Source organism: Rissa tridactyla, chromosome 9, assembly GCF_028500815.1.
Source record: "Rissa tridactyla isolate bRisTri1 chromosome 9, bRisTri1.patW.cur.20221130, whole genome shotgun sequence".
NCBI lineage: Eukaryota > Metazoa > Chordata > Aves > Charadriiformes > Laridae > Rissa > Rissa tridactyla.
The window spans coordinates 2,962,518-2,982,034 of NC_071474.1; the positions used below are offsets into that span (position 1 = coordinate 2,962,518).

General features: G+C 38.2%; 1 protein-coding gene across 1 annotated transcript in view; it reads right to left on the bottom strand.

The window, feature by feature from the left end:
- Positions 1 to 19,517, bottom strand: part of MAP2K1 (mitogen-activated protein kinase kinase 1) — a 39,725-nt gene that overhangs the window by 6,492 nt on the left and 13,716 nt on the right. Inside the window, exons 2-6 of the mRNA XM_054213751.1 lie at positions 15,766 to 15,976; positions 14,624 to 14,770; positions 11,359 to 11,436; positions 10,785 to 10,836; positions 1,853 to 1,977 (exon numbers count right to left, since the gene is read on the bottom strand). Coding sequence (XP_054069726.1) covers positions 1,853 to 1,977; positions 10,785 to 10,836; positions 11,359 to 11,436; positions 14,624 to 14,770; positions 15,766 to 15,976 — 613 coding nt within the window. The remainder of the gene's footprint in view (positions 1 to 1,852; positions 1,978 to 10,784; positions 10,837 to 11,358; positions 11,437 to 14,623; positions 14,771 to 15,765; positions 15,977 to 19,517) is intronic.

A 19,517-nucleotide genomic window follows, 5' to 3' on the forward strand; every position in this document is an offset into this window, starting at 1 on the left:
AGCAGCGTACCCATCTTCTGTTTGTGCCTACAGAACTAAAACATACGATTATTTCTTAATCAACTCCTTTTGCTTAGTTTTTGCACTTGCTTTATCAGTACTATGTTGAGTGCTGAATATGGTTTCTGCAATTTTTAATACACTGATGTACATCATCGTTGGATCCATTTTTACTACGACTTCTCCAAGAAAACGTTCACTTTACTTTTCTGTTCTCTTTTTAAAAACCAAGCTCTATTTTACCAAAACAGTGCAGATTCTTGCCTGACTATATGCATATTTTGGAAACAAATATGTATCATTTGAAACTTATTCTCACAGAATGTGAGAATGCAGTATTACCGTAAAGCGTATTCCCTCTCCCATAATGCATGATAGTTTTCTTCAATTAGTTTTGTAACATTTACTGAGATTATGTTTGTGCTTTCTCTGGTGTCCCACCTCAGCTAGTCCCAAAGCCATCTGGATAAACTACACAATTGCTGGACAATGGATAAAAATGTCCCAAAACAAAGATACACAAAAAAATTATCATAAAATATAAGTGTAAAGGAAGGAGTGAGTGGATGAGAAAAAGCAGGAAACACACTGTACTAGTTATAGAAAAGTAACTAAAATCTAGAAAATATGTTCAAGTTAAGCATTGTTGACTATACACACCTTCATTTGGTAGAACAGACATTGTTTGGCATGTCACAATTCTATAGCTATTATTTGAAAAAGTATGCTACGGGAGATACTGCAAGAAAGGGTCCTTCAGACAGTATCAAAAAGAATAGATGAAATCACCATCATGGCTTGGTCTGTGACATGATGACAGAGAGCAAAGCCAAATCTCAGCCTGTATCAACAACAGACTGAAGAAAACTGAAGGCAGACAGCACTTTGGTCTCATTCCTTCTACTAGGAGAAAAAGGACAAGCCAGTAGTATGTCAAGGGCCCAGAAGAGATGGAGCTGACAATTTTTTTTTGCTAATTAGCAACAGCCCCTAAACGTATGTGGGAACATAAGTCACAGTTTTATTTCAAGTATGTTACCAATATTAAATGACAAAAAAAGAGAATACTGCCTTTGATGTTGAAATGCAGGTCCCATGCTGAGCAGACGCAGCATTATTATGCTTTTTTCCTTTAAATTTAAGCCCACACAGTTTCAATCCTACAACAGAATCTCTGAGCGCTCCAATTGTATGAGTTAACTGGCTGTATGTTGAACAAGGCGAGCACATTAGAATAAGAGACCTGTTATTTCCATTAACTGGGCCTTTCACATAATGCAAAGAGTTTATCTGAAGGGCAAGTTTCAAGGTATTGCTCATACACAGGAATATGTAAACAGTCTCAGATTAGCTGTCGTGGCCTTGTCCGCACCAACCACTCCCATGCTTTCTCCTGTTGCTGCAGCCGCGCTGGGTTCCGGGAGCAGTCACAGCAGGGTCACTAGCAAGGCAGCAGCTTGCCCAGAAGTGACCACAGCAAAATGCTGGCGTGGAAAGAGAACCACACTTAATAAGGAAGGCAAACTATAAATACTGGGCTTTTTTGGAGACACGCGTATACAAAACCCAAATGCATTAACCAGTTGGATTCTGCAACATAGATGCAATTGCATCTCTTTTGTAATCTTTTGCATCTCTTATAAAACATTCCAAGTTGCTTGGCTTTTCTTGCAACAGTTTTTTCCCCCCACCCCCAATCTGATACAATACTGGGATATTCCTGGAACGCAGGAAGCACTGAACTATGAACAGCAGTAGTAATGGCAATAGTTGGTTTCTTGTTGGATTACTGGAATTGTGATAACTCTACTATAATGTATAGTAAACTCAAAGCTATAAAATCTGTACTTACAGACATGTAGGAGCGTGTGCCAACAAACGAGTTTGCCATAGAGTCTATCAGTTGTCCACTGACACCAAAATCACAAAGCTTGATTTCACCTCTAGAGTTTACCAAAATGTTAGATGGTTTAACATCTGGAAAAAAATGAATGGATGATTTATAATAGATAAATGGGAAATTTGACAATGAAAGTAACATGAAAGGTGAGAGTTACCATGTGACTCCCTTTGTTTCCCTTCTAACTACGACACAATTCTATCCCTTCTCTGGGAACACTCATAGAAGAGATTCAGTTCCCTACTCAGTGCCATTTTACAGGCTTTTGATTTAAATACAGATAAACGAAGAGAAATTTTTTAAGTTACAACTAATACAAAAAGGCTGTTAGCTTTGTTACAATTTCACCCTGTTTCTTGCCTTTCAAATATTAAGTTTGGGCATCTCCACCCTCCTTGCAATGACTAATATTTGAGATAAATCTGAAAGTGTATGTCAGCATAACTCCTCTTTAATGATGCTCTTTTGCCTAGAAATAGTCCATAAAGAGGCCCCACATATTAATTTTAGACAGGTCAATGAACTACAGCAGCCACACCGTCATCCCTAACTTGGCCTTTATATGTACATAAGCAAAAATCATCCTATAGCAAAACAGTCCTTGGAGTTTGTTCTTGCTGGTCTGGGTGGTCTTGTTTTTGTTTGTTGTTGTCTCCTTTTTTTTTTTAAAGCTCTGAAAAAATAATTATCCTATTACTGAAATGCTGCATTTAAAATACTTTGAGATTGTTTTCCTGTGATAGAACCACCTCATGATTTTGAATTCATCACTTTTTCTAAATGGAAACTTAATAAGGGTCACTGGTAGCTAAGCAACTAATAACAGCTATTTGTGAATGCAAAGGTACAGAGAACAATTGTTTAGTACTTCTTTTACAGCTGTAAGAAGTTTTTTTAATATACCTTGCTGCTTAGCTAGTCATTACTAATGCATTATCGAGATAAGTAGTCAACAGCTCACATCTGCCGAGTAATGCGTACAGAAAAAAGGGCACTATAAATTTGTTTTGAAGAAAGAGACCAGCTCAGCCTATCAGAATTTCACTTTAGACTCTACTATTCAACAGCAAATCCAGAAGTCTATAGTCTGTAGCGTATTTTCATTTGCTTTTCACTTTTAAACACAAATATATTCCAGGTAGCTTTCATTTCAGTGACTGAGGAACTGACCTTTGTGATGTCAATGGGATGTCACTGGAAAGATGATACTAATGTGACTCCTCATCACTGGAAAAAAAGATCTCCATGCAGGTTATGCCTCACTGACCAAGATCCATGGAGATGGGAAATTAAGACAAAACTGTGATGTAGCTGTTTCTCCCCCCAGCCCCCTTTTAAAGAACATAACAAAGCTTGAATAAAGTTATCTACTTTTGGAAATTGTGGTTATGTTTTCTGGTTCCTGACATCATCTTTCTAGGTAACTGAAACTGCCCAGGCACACTGGAAACTGTTTTGTGATAATTTGTATATACCCAAGTTCTAGGCTCAGCTACAGGACAGCGAGCCTACGGCTTGTCCACTTTACTTGGAGCAAGCATCAGCCTGTCAAAAATCCACAGAGTGATCTAACACAAAAGTACTCCCTAGTCTTAACACAGAGGAAGCCATGCCCGTGTACAGCTTCTTCCTAGTGCCAAGGAAATCCCAGCTGCTTTTGCCAGGTACAGTCTCCCTCCTTATGGAGGTGAAAGAATATGGACACGTATTTTGCGTGTACTACTTTTAATTCCCCATCCCTAGGAAAGTAACTGAGTTATAAACATTGCTCTCCTCAATAGGTTTTCCTCCTGTAAGAGGAGCAGAGGTACTGGGCACTTTGTGGAGCTGTTTACCAGACAGGTTACATATTACCATATTACACACTGGTTAACTCGGGGCAGGGCTTCAGTAAAGAGATTTTAGAGGCCTTCTGAACCTTCTGCAATTTCTACCTCCTTTGTGCAAGTTTTGACCGCTCACCGTAAGTACACTTTACAATGAAAAGGAAGAACCTAGTCCAGCTTGACCTACCAGTTTAGAATTCCATCAGGAAAAAACAAATAAATAGCCAAACCAAGCAGATGTTGGTGCAGTGAAGCAGGCAGCAGAGATTAGAGAAATTAGAGATTCCCAGCTGCACAGGAACCTTCACCTAAAGTTCTGTGTAAAAGCAAGGTGGAAAAACCAATGTTTGCAAAATACGCTGGAAGCACTGCAGAGCCTGAACAAGTTATAGATATGGCCTTTAGATTTGTACTGCTTATCTATGCCCATCTACTAGTTCGATTCAGAACAAAGACATAAATCCTTGCTTATCTCTAAAGCTCATTAATATTTCATGTTCATAATTAAATGGCAAAAAAACAACATTACCATTTCATTGTCAGTGAACCATGTGACATCCCCTTTATGAGCGTCTTACATGCTCTAGAATCCACCTGGTCTTTTGAAGACTTAACCTTTTGCCTTCAGTGTTTCTGTGGCTGATAGTACCACGCTGTAACTGCCTTACAATAGCACAGCAAATCAGGACTCCTCACTGGAGTTTTATATGAACCTTGCCTTCCCCTTAGCATTTTCATTTTCCTCGCAAGGTGCCCAGTGTGATCACAGTGTGAGGTTTGGAATGCTGCTGTCTTTCCATCCCTCTGAATGTAGCACACTATGCTATTTTAACTCCAGCGTGTCTGAGCACTTAAGCAGTTTCTCTGGAAACCACAGATTTGTGTTGCCAAAGGGAACAGGAATGCCAAAGCATCCTTCAAAATACATGCAGTAACTTGCAAGAAGCTGATAAATCTAGAAAGGAAGTCCAAGTACGCTACATAAGTAAAGTACTTAAGCTTTAAAGAAAATGAAAGGACATTTCATGTATCACCCCAGACAATCCAGAAACAGAGCTGTGCAATTCTAGAGAAGACAGTCCAGAGGGACGGATACATGACACTGAGGAGGGAGCTAGTTAATACAAAGAAAAGAAGTTTCCAAGATTTATAGGGCGTCTTGCAGTCTCTGTAAGAGATATGCCTCCTCTGCCCAAGCCCCGCTCTCCCCCACAGGCACAAACCTAGTTAATTCTGAAAGAAAGGTGGCCCCCGACATTATGCTAACTCCATCAGGCAAGAATTTCTTTTGTACAGAAGTTACCAAGTAGGCAGACACTGGAGAACATACTTGTCCTGCAGCACATTATTGGTATCTTCCAATCAATCTCAATTTCCCAAAGCAGGATCTCAGGAGAATAATCTCGAAGCTAACACACTAGAAGAGACCACTGAAATTGCGGTACCTCCTACCCAGCTGGGCTGCAACTGGAGTTCAGAAATCTTACAAAGCACTTTCTATGCAAGAAGAGACTTTCCAGAGAGAATTACACTCCAGACTGTGCTCAAAAACAAGTAAAATTATGTTCTGATTAACTTATAGGATTTTTAGTCATCCAGAGACAAAACACAGCAAAAAAAAAGTTTGTGTGTCTTCATAACCTGCAGCAATATACTTTCTAATTAGTTACAGGACATTTCTTTCCTTGTCATTTAGTGCCTCCTGGGATTAACCACAAAGGTAAACAGGACTGTAGAAGTAGCATTTTCTGTAACATTCCCTGTTACAGATATCTTTAACAGAATAGGAAATAATAATGAAAACATCTACCATAGCCACACTCCTTACCCCTTTCTTTTCTGTGCCTGCTTTGTATCCCACCAGTTTGACTTTCCAGTTTCTATCATGCCTTTTCAGAGAAGACCAAAACAAAGCATGGCAGTCCAGATGAGCTAACAGTCTATAAAAAGACTGTATTTTCCATTCCTTCCTTAATAAGCCCTAAGGACTTTTTCCTTGAGCTGTCTGTAATGACAAGCGAATACTTTTCGCCAGAGCTCACAGTTAGTCCAGGAGAGATCTTGTGTGTGGAAGCAGTTTAAGCTGAACCTCATGTTGAGCAGCCACCATATTCCATTTGGGTTTTTGCAGTCCTACTTCATGACCAATCCAAGCAAGTGCATCACTGACAAGTTTTACTGACTATATTTTTGTTCTTTTCTTTCAGGTCAGCATTCAGAATGCTGCGTGCTGGCTTCTGCTGATCATTACGGAAAAATTAACATCTTTCATAATCTTTACCCTGCAAGACATCCTGTGATTTTTTCCCCTATGGTGATGCAAAGTCCTTGGTTTTACTGACCCACAACAATGCTGAAGTCCTAGCTGCACTGACCATCCTCAAATGCCATCAACTACACCAACATACAGACCTTCACCACTCTCTACTCAAAGGCAGTATTCAATCTCTTATCTCAAAAATAGTCTTTTGATGAGGTTGCATAGCCCAAGAAAAATAGGTCGTCTAAACTGTTCTGTATGCACCTAAGTCTATTGAACAGTTCATTAGAACACTAAAAGCCAGACAAATAAAGAATTACCTGAAGCTCCTGACAACTTGATTTAAACTGATTTTTCTTCCCCAGATTTATGCACGGTGCAACAAAAACACTGACATGAGCACTCAATTTATAAAGTCTACATTAATGGGTCAGACCCATCAAGACGTTAAAACACAAGCTGGATGCCTGAAAGTTTTAAAGGGGGGATCCCATACACAGATTCCTCTCCCCCCCCGCCCCAAGTCTTATTTTGTAGCCTTACATTGCATCAAAAAATCCAAACCACCAAACAAAAAATCCGCAACAAACAAAAATACTGAGAATGGTGTGTTTTTCTGCTGGGTAGGCAATACAGCTATTTTGACATGAAATAGCTCCTTTTCTAAATAAAACATATAAGCTCACATCTGACATCTTACTGTTAGAAGAGGGTTTATAGCATTGTACTTCTACTTTTCCTGGTAATCTCAATGGCCAGGTCAATATTACAAACTGTTGCTGATATTGCAGTGTCACACACAAGTAACAAAACACAGTAATGGAATAAATTCCTCCCTGAAAATGAGTTATCACAAGCCTTGCTCTCTTTAAGAACAATTTTTTTTTGCCTGCCATTGCTATGTACTCATGTTTAACGAAGACGTTTATTCATTTTTTTATTTATTTTTTTTAAGTCCCCCCACTCCCAACACAACACCAAAAAACCTTACCAAACCAAGCCCAGCAATTGCACACATTTTTCTCCAGGGACAGGATGAGTGAGAACAAGCAGTACATGTCAGATGTTGGTCACACTGCGTCAGTGCAGTGCTAGATAATCACTGAGGGCAAACTATAGGGGCTAGAGAAAGTAAACCACAAAAACCTCCAATTATTATAGCTGTGTCAGCAAAATAATGCTGATACAGTTATATCAGGAGAAACATGCTATTTATTTCAGCTGGGACTCAAGAAATGAGGAAAAGCGCAACTTTGCCAGAAAAAGCTTCACGTGCGGTAGAAGAGCTTTCCCAATATAACATACTGACATTCTTATACTACAGACCTGGCTCCATTTTGGCTTCACTAGGTAGAACCCTTAACCCAGGGCCATATGATTGCAAGATTTCTTAATATGTAAGACATTTTAAAAGCCTAAGACAGACAGTAAAATGATGATGTAAGAAGCTTTTTTTGTTTTTAAATTACAAAAAGGCCAAGCACCCAATATATCAAATAGCAGGGAAGTTAATACATTTACAACGGTATTCTTGAATTTTGAAGCCTCATTTAACATTCAGACATGCATTATTGAAGCATGCTATACGACAATAAACCCTACTGAAACCATTTCATTCTACGTACTTTTCACGTATCACATTTTTTCCACTTGCCAGTCCCTCACTAATCTCAGAGTACCACACAACAGTACAGGCAGCATGCACCTGGGCACTGGTCAAGCTCCAGAAGAAAGCATCACACTGCAGAACAGCATCTTCCTCATAAATCTGACATGGAAACTGAACTAGGGCCCTCCTCAACTAAGATAAGGGACAAGGGACAACAGGCACAAACTGTAACACAGAAGTTCCACCTGAACACAAGGAAAAATTTCTTTACTTTGAGGGTGCCAGAGCCCTGGAACAGGCTGCCCAGAGAGGTTGTGAAGTCTCCTTCTCTAAAGATATTCAAAACCCGCCTGGATGCGATCCTGTGCAACCTGCTCTGTGTGACCCTGCTTTGGCAGGAGGGGGTGTGGTGGTGGACTAGGTGATTTCCAAAGGTCCCTTCCAACCCCTACTATTCTGTGATAAGCTGTAACAGCTCAGGCTAGTGTACCAGCTTAGTGATAGGCTGAGGGGTAATGGTTTTAAACTGAAGGAGGGTAGATTAAATTGGATATCAGCAAGAAATTCTTTGCTGTGAGGGTGTTGAGCCCCTGGCCCAGGTTGCCCAGAGAAGCTGTGGCTGCCCCATCCCTGGAGGGGTTCAAGGCCAGGTTGGACAGGGCTTGGTGCAACCTGGGCTGGTGGGAGGTGTCCCTGCCCAGGGCAGGGGGGTTGGAACTAGATGATCTTTAAGGTCCCTTCCAACCCAAACCAGCCTATGATTCTATGAGGTCCAACTTAGATATGAGAGTCTACAGATAATGCACAAAGGGCAACCTGTAGGACAGACAGATTGGTGGAGAGGACCAAAGGCAGAAGTCAGCAAGTTTGGCTCCATATGTCAAGAGATGGAAACATTGTTCTGACTTTTAGCTGCTAGCACTAGTTATGCCCAACTTCCAAAACGTTATTTTAGCTCCCACTTTATCAGACATCACACATTTCAATGAATTTCTGCAAAAAGTGTACAAACTCATGTATTCCTAATGTTGTCAGAGCACACAGCATGAAAAGTGAGCTGAAAAAATAAAAATTGCAATTTGTACATGGAATGTTACGCTGCTGGGCACATTCAATCCAGTAACATCGGAAGCAACATAGAAGAGGAACCTTTGTAGGCCTGTGCACTTAATGTGTAACCTCTGATGTAGCCACTGTGAGGTTAAGCTGCACTTAAACAAGATCAGAAGGGCTTTATTTTGGATTTATCAGATTTACAGATTGTAAAACTGTTAAAAAAGAATTTAAGGAGAACTGCTGTTTCAGCCAGCTGAGCAAGAACAACCTAAAAAAAATCCCAATCAACCGACATGCTAACAAACCACTGCTGCAGCTGAATTGAGAGCTACAAGATACGCCAGTCACTCTTCCAGTATGCCCTAAAGTAAGATGATCTTTTTTCCCCAGCAGTCTTCCTTCCGCTCTCAAGGGAGACAAATGACTTTACAACTACCATCAGAAATCTTCACAGAGTCTACCTCCAGCCTCCTTTCTCCAGAAGAGAGCTATATTTGACTGTTTAAAAAAAGAAAATCCAGAAAACAGTAACGTGCAATACACACAGTCTTCTTCATGTGTAAGGTGATCCTACAACAGATTGTATAAACTAGGATTGCTAATTACTCTTTTTGGTCTGGCCAACAACTATAAACTCAGACACATATTAGCGTCTGATGAAGATATTTTTTATAAACTGAAGATTGATCTCATATGGTACAAAACTCACCAAACAGCTGGTATGGTTTATACATATTGCATGATCGCTGTAATGAGTGGTGCCGTTCAAAAAAACCCAGGAAATGCTCCCTCTCTAGTCGTCAATTTACACTCACGTCAGGAATAGTGGAATTTATTGCTTTACCATACCAAGTGCCATCTTTGTTTAATGGAACATGCAACAGATTAGTGAAAGGGATGGATTTTGAAAACGGCAACTACAAGCTGAAAATGAAGCAGGGCATTTATTTTACATTAAAGTAACTAAAGATCCCGGGAGTGTAGAAGTGACACACATTTTACATAGCTGCACCGTGTTTTTAAAAACCCTGAAGTATAGAAGAGATGCAATTCTGTATGATAGATGTCTATAAATAGCATGTGAACATAAGACAGCTGATAGAAATAGTGACTTACTTTTAAAAGTTTTAATGGCAATAATGAACATTGAATTGTCAAATTAATTTTAGATCAGAGGTTTTGATCAAGAATCTCTCCAAAGATTTTGTTGTTGCACTTAATAGATGTTACTACCAGAAGACTAGCAGTTGCAATGAACAAAAAGATACAGTTGGACAATGCTTTTTCTAATACAGTTTCCTTCATTAACAGTTAATTATGCCATCGCAAAAACCCCATTCATAGGTATCTTAACTCTTTTGCTTCTCTTTCTCTCTTAACCGAGTACAGGAATGGAAACTACATGAAGAGCTTACCTCCATACGTGTTGCCTCATTGCAAGTGCTGACATTTCTGAGAAACATACTGCCCACAACTACACTAGCAGGGTACATCTCCACTGCAGCTATGCCAGGCAATGCTTAACTCTGCCCAAGCGCCACTGCCACAGGCAGAAATGGGAAAGAGCATCTTCAATGCAAAGCACTGCCCAAGGCTGCAACCTTCGCTTCTGTACTTGTCTGTGTTTGTCTAGAAGTTTATGACAGATCTTGTGTTGAAAAAGTTCTCTTTTCTTCTGGAAAATGCAGGACAACTCATTTGGTATTTAAGGGAAACAAAGGTTGAATCACTTGTATCCTTCAGCATATTCCTATCTTCACTGCAAAGGGAGTACTTCTGCTCTCAAGTTAGATCCCCAGCTCTACAACACACTCGCAACCGGGCAAGTTACTCCAGCAGCAAGCAGTCTCAAACAGAGAGAAATTCTGTTTGCACATGTAACATGAGCATACCAGGTTTAAGTGTGGATTATAAACCCAGATAAACTGCAGCAAGATAGCAGAAGTCGAAGATAAATGACAACCACAGTAAGAGATTTGGATTAAAAGAAGTTTGCCTTACACTACCCAAAAAAGCCTCTCTGAACTAAAAGTCACATCGAACCATAAAAAAACCAATCATAGAAAATGTACGTATTTTAACTTGAATAAAAATTATATTCAAGGAAAGTTACAATGTAAGTTTTTCTCTCACCTCTGTGCATTATTTTATGCTTTTCTCTCAGATATGTGAGTCCTTTTATTACCTAAGGACAAATAAAAGAAAAATTTTCAATTTATGAAACAGAAAAGATAATTGTATACTTTGTGTGTACAAGAATTCCAACTGAATGGAACATAACAGAAATCCTGAAGTGTAATCGCTCCAAATCAGTATTTTGCATTAATTTCTGCCTCCAGCTCAGACTAGAATGAACCCTTACTGGAAGTTTTGCATAGCTTGTTGCACAGCAGATTTAAAAAACTTTGAAAGTTACCTTTTTAATGAAATGTTAATTCTGTTCTTAGCCAGAAGAATAAGCTGATAGAAAAGCAGGAAAATCAAAAGTAAACATAATAGAATGCGTTACTCATTCCAATACCCTGAGCTACCAAATGACATGCACAAAGACTGCTTTTTTAAAAGAAAGCAACACGCTTAAAAATCTGCTAATATTTCTTCTCCCCCACACCCTTCAATCCTGAAGCGGCCGTTTCCTGGATATGGCATTACCGCACCGAGACACAAATGTACCCACTTCCAGTCTTTGAGTGATGAACGCACTTACCGCAATGCTAACTTTGCCCAGTATCTGCTCTGGAATTCTTCCAGCCTTTTTCAGTACTTGATCCAAGGAGCCACCATCCTAATAATAAATGTTTGAGTAGTCAAGCTTTAATGAAATTACTCTACAACACTTTAAACAGGACTGTATTCTGAAGCCTAAATTTGGTGAGGAAAAAAAAATGCTGCTTTTCATGTTTGATTTAACATTGTTATGGTACCTATCTGAAAAAAAATAAATTATTCCTCAGTAGGAATTAGTCAGTTTTATGTTTATTTTAAACAAACATTTGGCCAGTAACAACATCCACTCAAATAAACATTTCACACAATGATCTTCATGCTATTCTTCCCATGGTTTGGCTCGTGTTAAGGAAGTACTGTCCACAAATAGCAGTTGACCAGGCATCAGGAATTTTACAGATTTCTGTACCTTTCAGACCAATGTAATAACACATATTACCTTTTTTCTTGTTACAGCCATCATACGACACTCTCTCCCTCCCTCTCCAAAGACAGAGTGAGGGGATTGAAGAAGCACAGAAGATTATATGACCGTGATTACAAGGATGAAAATTCATCATACTGGCAAAGACCAAGTGCCCTTCCTGAATACAATGCATGCTAGTGCCACCCCATGATCATAATTAAAGGCAGATCCCTGTTCCCCTCACTCCCCAGATGAGATCCTACACAGATGAAGATGGCCTCTCTCTGTTCCGCATAGCCAGGTGACACTGTCAGCTTCCAAGGATGGAGGGTTGATTTGGCACAGCTCTCAAAGAACCAAAATAGGAAGAAATTATTTTAAAGTTCCATAGTAAATAACAGTCTTGCTCATCATATTAGGTTAAATAAATTGAATGCAACCCCAAAGTGAAATATATTCCACTGTTGCTAAGAGCTTCTGAGAATAAAAACTGTAAAAAACGCTATTTATTTTTAGCAACTGATTCAACAATAGGCTGGTATGTAAGTTCTAGATTCTCTAGAACAGAGAATATACAGTCAAAAGAGAAAGGAGAAAGTTACTTCTCAAACTAAAAACCAATAGCCTGTTGTCCAGATCAGCGTTTGGTATCTCCCAGTACTCAAGACAAAAATCCAACTTGACAAAGCAATTGCCTTCTGCCTTAACCTATCCTTCGGAAGTTTTCATCACCATTTATACATGTAAACTGAAAAGCTAAAATGTAAAGTTCGAGGACTAAAACTCTAAAACTCTTATGAGAAGCAAAGTATATAAATACTTACTTGATCATGTATTTTTATAAAAAAAACACCCACATACACCACACCTGATTAAAAATACACCAACAGAAAAAAAAAAGAGGTCTATATGAATCTCTTGTATAACCAGTCTGCATTTCTGGACAGCTGTCTCTACTGAGACACCAGTATATTAACAAAGATTTCATACAGAAAAAACACTCGTGTCCGTCCCCCTCCCTCCCCCCCACCTCCCTGAAGACTAGCTCCAATCCTGGAAGAGGCTGAATACAATTTAATTGCCTAGTGTTGGCTGCAACCTTCAGTGTCTTTCAGGAGCAAACGTCAATCCTCTTGCCTGTTAAATACCTGCTGCTAAGCAAAGTTATGCATTGATTTTGAATTTACGTACCTAAAAATATCAAACACTCAAATCTTCAAGTTCCATCCCTTTTCCACCTCCAACTTTCTGTTCATATTCATACTTAGGTTTTGTAACTCATTGCTAAAAATAAGAATTTTGACTGGCAGCAACTGTACAAAAGAGACAATGGAGATTCTCATCTAATCGTTTACCCAAAAGGAGACCAAAAACTTCCAAGTAACGATCTGCATTAAGCCAACAGCTTGATGGCTTAACTAAGATTACAATTTAAATAATCCACTTTCTCTTTCTATTTCCTATCTTATTGATCAATTGTTCTATGTGTAAAATCTTGTACCCAGTCTGACTTCGATCAGATTCAGCACTGAAACACCCGATTTCATACTGCCTTCTCTTCAATTTAAGAGATGCCTGCTGTCAGATATCTCATTCTCTCCTTAGAAACTTGCAAGCCCCGATCGCTCCTGTTAATTTTCTCATTGACAAATAAATTGAGTTTCTTTAGGCCTTTTATTTCTACAGGTAATTATACACCACCACCATCTCTCTTCTGGCATGCCTTAACACACACACACACACACACTCTTTTAGCAATTGCAGATGTGCACATTTGTGACATTTAATAATGTATTCTGAAACAATGCCCAGTCATTTTTAACATCTATTTCCTATTTTTCATTATTCTTTTCAATTTTGAGAAACTAACTTCTTTATAATTCCCAATAGTCATTTGTATTTTGGGGTATGCACACCTTCTATTCCGCTAGCACATGTTTAAAAACTGGATCATGATCACTGGTTCCTAGGCAACCATCGATTTCTTCTAAAAATTTCCGTAAGAGAAGACCAGAGAAGCATTAAAACAATCACATGTACTTTCCAGAAAAAAATAAGGTTTCTCTCCAAAGAAACATTTTTTCCAGAAAAAAAAAAAAAACACAAAAAGGTCTTCAGATTTATCATATTTCATATTGTTAAAAACATCCTCTACTAAGTGAGGCAAAAAATTTGACTGACCTTTAATTACAGAAAATTTACTTCTCGTGTTTGGCTCCATATGGTTAGAGAAAGGCAAACAGATGTCAAGAAGAATGTGTACTTTTTTATTAAAATGAAACAGAGTTAAAAATATTTTTGGCATTTAAGAAGTTGTGTAAGATCCTTCTGGGCTTGTTCACTTCCTGTGCACTGTTTGTTTGCATTTTCTGTGAAATTTGAAAAAAGGAGTCAAAATATGGATTCCTCTAAATAAGAATAAACTAGATTCTCCTTATCATAGCTACTAAGGACTGCACAGCTGTAGTGTCAGAGCGATCTGGTCCATTCTGCATAAAAACAAAACTAAATCCAAATCAGAACAAGTGTCTAAGTAGCAGGATTGGGTAAATATTTTTAAATAAAGGAAAACAAAAAGGACCATGGATAAAGGAGAAGCAACTGGGATGTTACATTTTTACAGCTTCCACTACAACAGAAGAGCAAATACTGGAGAAGGGGATAAAACAGATCATATCAACCCCAATCTCAGATTTGCAGAGTAAATCCAAAACACCGTATTTGGTTCCTTATTCATGCAGAAGGGTCTACTTTGTTAACTTAAGCCCTGTTGACACTCAGGTTTTGCATTAATGGTCTGTTAATAACTTCAAGCTAAGACAGATTTATATGTTCTTACCATATGTTCCATGCAAATGCTGATTTCTCCATCACTGTAAAAAGCGCCATAGAAGCCCACTATGTATGGAGAGTTGCACTCATGTAGAACTTGCAGCTCACGAATGATCTGGTTTCGAATAGCCGGCTTGATCTCTAGATGAATTAACTGGAAAATAACCCACACTTATTATTTTCTTAGTGGCAAAGTGCCATTCAGAAGGAGACGTTCTCGATACCTAGCTGGAGAAGGCCCTAAGCAACCTGCTCTGACCTTGTAGCTGACTCTGCTTTGAGCAGGGGTTGGACTACATGACTTCCTAAGGCCCCATCCAACCAGAATTATTTGATGACTCAACTATAAAATAATCCATTCTTATTTTCTGAGTGGGAAAGGGAAAAGAAAACACTACCAATACAGCATGAGAAAGTTGAAACATCAGCACCCACGAAAGGGCAGGATTTCCATCTCTTCTTTTCACAGAAGACTTCTCTATCAGAAACTTTTTGTTCCAGCACATTTTCTTCATTTATCTGGTTGGGGTTTTTTGGCTTTTTTTTTTTTTTTTAAAAAATAGTTCAGAAGCTGAAGCTCTTTATGTTGAGGAAAAGCCATGAACAAATGTCTAAAGGAAATGCGTCAAAGACACTGACTCAGAAGCAGCTGCTGAAAAATACCTGCACGGGTGTTTGTAAAGCGCTGGTGGAAGGAATGAGCTGAACCTCAAATTAAAAACTCCCCAAACTGATTCTAAATCTAAAGGGAAGATTATAAGATTACACAAAATACTTTGTTCCACTAGACTGCTTATCTCATACAATACTACTCACTACTAAGTCTACCACATTTCTTCAAAAGATACATACTCATCTGAAGAGATCATATTTGTCAAAATGGGAAAGAAAAATATGAGGAAAAAAAAGGGAATGAATGTCTGTTCTATCATTACTAACACGTGGGACACTTTCTGAAAAACTAGGAAGTTTAGGATAAGCACGTGCAACCTTTCCTACTTGTTGAATGACACCAACTTCTCTGAAAGTTGGCATTAAAGTCTTTTTTTGTGTGTCAATACCACTTATTTACCTAGAGTCACTGTATTTCATCAGAAACAACCTCCTTAATAAAAATCATCCCTAAGTTCCTATTTTTGAGGCACTCACCTTTCTTGCCATTATGAGACCAGAAGGCTTGTGAGATACTTTGAAGACCACACCGCCATTCCCTGCTCCCAGCTCACTGATCTTCTCAAAGTCATCATCCTTCAGCTCTCCAACTTTCTGTTTCTGGGTAAGGAAAGCTTCAAGGCGCTTTCGTTGCTGTTCATCCAACTCTAGTTCTTCCAGCTTCTTCTGAAGTGCTTCCAAGTTTGTCCTGTACAATAGAGAAAGAATAGATGATTATTAAGCTGTTTGAACTTACCCAGCAGTGTTGCAAGAGGAAGAGAATAGAGCATTGAGGTCAGAGATTAAATCCACTACACTTTTGCACCTGTATACATTAGCTAGAAGGACCTGACTTGTACAGTCATCCCCATGAGACACACATTACTGAAACTCTGATTAAAGTAAACAGTATTTTATTCCAGATAAAACAATGACATGAACACAAGCAGACAATACCCAGTATCTCCATCTCTGAGGTTCTGTCCAAATTTGTGCACGTTAAGTTTCACTGCCTACAGGAGTGGCTTAACAACTGAGCGTTTATTATCAGAGATCTCATGAATCACAGTGCATCACTCCACACTATTTTTACTTTCCCATTGTCAAGGACTGCGTTGCAATTTTCTACAGAGTTTGTCTAAATGTTTTATGTACTGATTTTCACATAACTCTATAACTAATAATCCATTCAGAAGCTTCTTATTTAAATATCATTAAAAAAATTGTAAAGCACAGCCAAACAAACAGGCATTAAAAACCTGGCCACTGGAAACACAAAAGCATTTTTTAGTTTAACTGGGGAAAAGAACCAGCCCAAAGGTTTTAAGCTTACTTTTTCTTTTGAGAGCACATCTACTAGAAACCTAGGTTTAACATCATTATGCAATACAAAATAGAAATACAAAACTTTAAGCGGTAGTTAAATTTGGGATTATAGACAGAAGTTCATTTTCCCAGGATAATTCTTTTTAATAACTTAAAAGCTCATTTAAAATTTCCCACTTATAACTGCCACAATAAGTTGCTGCAAGAGTAAATATTTAAACAGCAAGTATCTTTTTGTATTTGGTTCAGCCAAATTTAACACAATGTTCCCAGGGAACGCAGTGTTGCTAGGATGAAAAACTTCATGAACAGAATCTACTTCTTCAGAGCCTAAATCACTTGCCATTAAAAAAAATAAATTATATTTCACCAATAATCAAGAAAACTATTCCTATTCATCACTTCATAAAACGTCTACTTTCATAAAACATCCGCTTCCAAAACATGCTGTACAAAAAAGGCATTCTCTGAATGCCCAGCAAGGTGCTGGTCAGCTGACAAGATACAAGGTTGATTCTCCAAGAAGCAATAACAAATAACCCCCAGAATCAATGGAAAGACAGAATTATGTAGGATAAAACCCCCAGTTCATTCATTAGAGAGCCTGCACTTCCAGGCAGGATAACAATCTTGGTTTGACTGTATGTAAGGCTTAATCAAGGCTCTTCCTTACCACACAATCACTCCAAAAGTTTAAGCGACGATGCACTCCTTCATTTATGAGTTCAAATATGTTAGACAGGATGCAATTGCTAAGCTAACTTAGAAAGCGATAATGCTTAGAAGAGTTAAATAGAGGAAACAGAATAAGACCTTTGATGGAAAGGCGAGTTCTCTCCAGTCCGTTGTTTTGACATTTTAACAGTCCAGACATAAGATCACTAGGCAACACTTGCGAGCAAGTTTCACAAAACACTCACCTAGGGCAAATGCAATTTGGCAACGCTGCACAAAACCAGAGCAGTCTTACATAGTAAATTTTAATGCCCTTATTCTACTGTAGTTATAATACCACATCTCTAACTTAGTATAAAAGTAATTTAATTCTGGTGCAGATACTTCATTTTCAGGCTATCACACAAAGGGGAACGTACTCTTATTTCTGTCCTCGTACCATGCTTCATACCAGTATAATCATACAACAAATACCCTAGAGTATCTACAATGAGAAATTTCCCTATGTGGATGAGCACAGCTTATAGGAACAATCAGTTAATCTGATTTATGGACTCTGTTTTAAAGATGAACCATTAAGAGAGAGACATTTTTGAAGCCTCTTGTAGCAGGCTTGAACAGCAGCAAGCTTTCTACACACACTTGACAGATAATAAAAAAGAAATGATTTCATGCGAGCAGTATGTTAAACATTGGTATTTTTAGGAAGTACAGATTATTTTTTATTCTATAAAACCCTACACAACTAGCAGAAACAGAGAACAGAGATCCCTGGTATACTTGGGGCCACTTACCAAAATAGTATCCTTCAAATATTTCTTTATATTAGAAGCAGAGCAACTTTATAGTTCACATTCAGTCATTAAAAATAAACTTTTTCATAGTGCATTTTACCTGCTTTTATCCTGTGCTTACATCAAAATCACTATACAAAACATCTTAAATTAATGAGGCAGTTTTATTCGATGTGACTTTTGCAGACAGATCTGTTGTTCTGTATCACTGCTTTAAAGAAGTCAGGACCTCATAAACGAGAGGTCAGCATCCACTACCTGGATCTCTCTTTCCAAAGAAGCCAAGACAATTTACAGCATATAACAGAATTTCAAGGAACATCCAAATAACTTAGCAGTAACAGTTTTGTTGAATTCACTTTAACATCTGAAATAAAAATATATCAAGCTCCTAGACACTGTATTTCATATATTATATATCAAAAGGGCATTTAATATATAAAGACCAGATTTTCAGATGAGCTCAGCAGCCAACAGAGACTATAAAGCCTGCATATGGACTTAATACCAACACAGAACCAAGCTCTCCCCCAGAAAACATGACCTTAACAGTAAATTTCAGTTTCCTCTGAAAAATCTGATCCAGTATGCCACAGCAACAAGTGATCCTTATCTTCATTTACAAGTTTTGAGGGAACTTGCTGTCATTTTAGAGATTATAGAAGAAGGTAGGGCTGCTCATTTTGAAAAATAACGAAACGAGACACAGAAACAGGATGCAACACAGCTTTTCTTGCTGTTTTGAAGAAAACAACTATTGATTTTTTTTCTTTCTTCATTTGGAGACAACACAGAGATGCTTGAGCATGTGACCTGGTGCAGACAAAACGCTAGTGTGATGAAACAAAATACTCAGTCATGCTGATGCTTTAGTAACAAAAAATTTGCTACGATAACATTTATCACATGTATGTTAGCTTAACGTATGCCTGTTTAAAGTGAGGGGGGTTTTTTTGTTACATTGCTCCTTTCAATCTCAATAAACTTGGCATTCACTTAAAATACAGGCATTTCCTTGCTTGAAAGTATAAATGATTGTTCAATGTCCTTGCTCAAACACTAGTCACAAGACTGCAAAGGCTCTCATAGATGGAAGAGTATTGGTCCCATGAATCTCAGCACATCAAGTTTCTCCATCTAGAATGTGGCCACCAGCAAAATCACCAGAATGTTCTAAACTCTAATGGTAAAATCTTCATTACTTGCAGTGACAAGCAAGACAATGACAGCAACAAAGTTCTCTGATCTCACTTGAATTTTTCAGGACCAATTCTCTAACTGTAAAGTAAATTAACTCTGAAGAATTTTTGTGAAAGATATTAACCCAACAAATGCATTACCAGAATTACTATATAGAATGTAACTATAAGTAACACCTCCAGTTGGCTTTATAATTTAATTCTTTTTTCCATTATGGCCATTTACTTGATGCACTAAATACCAATCAATTTCAAA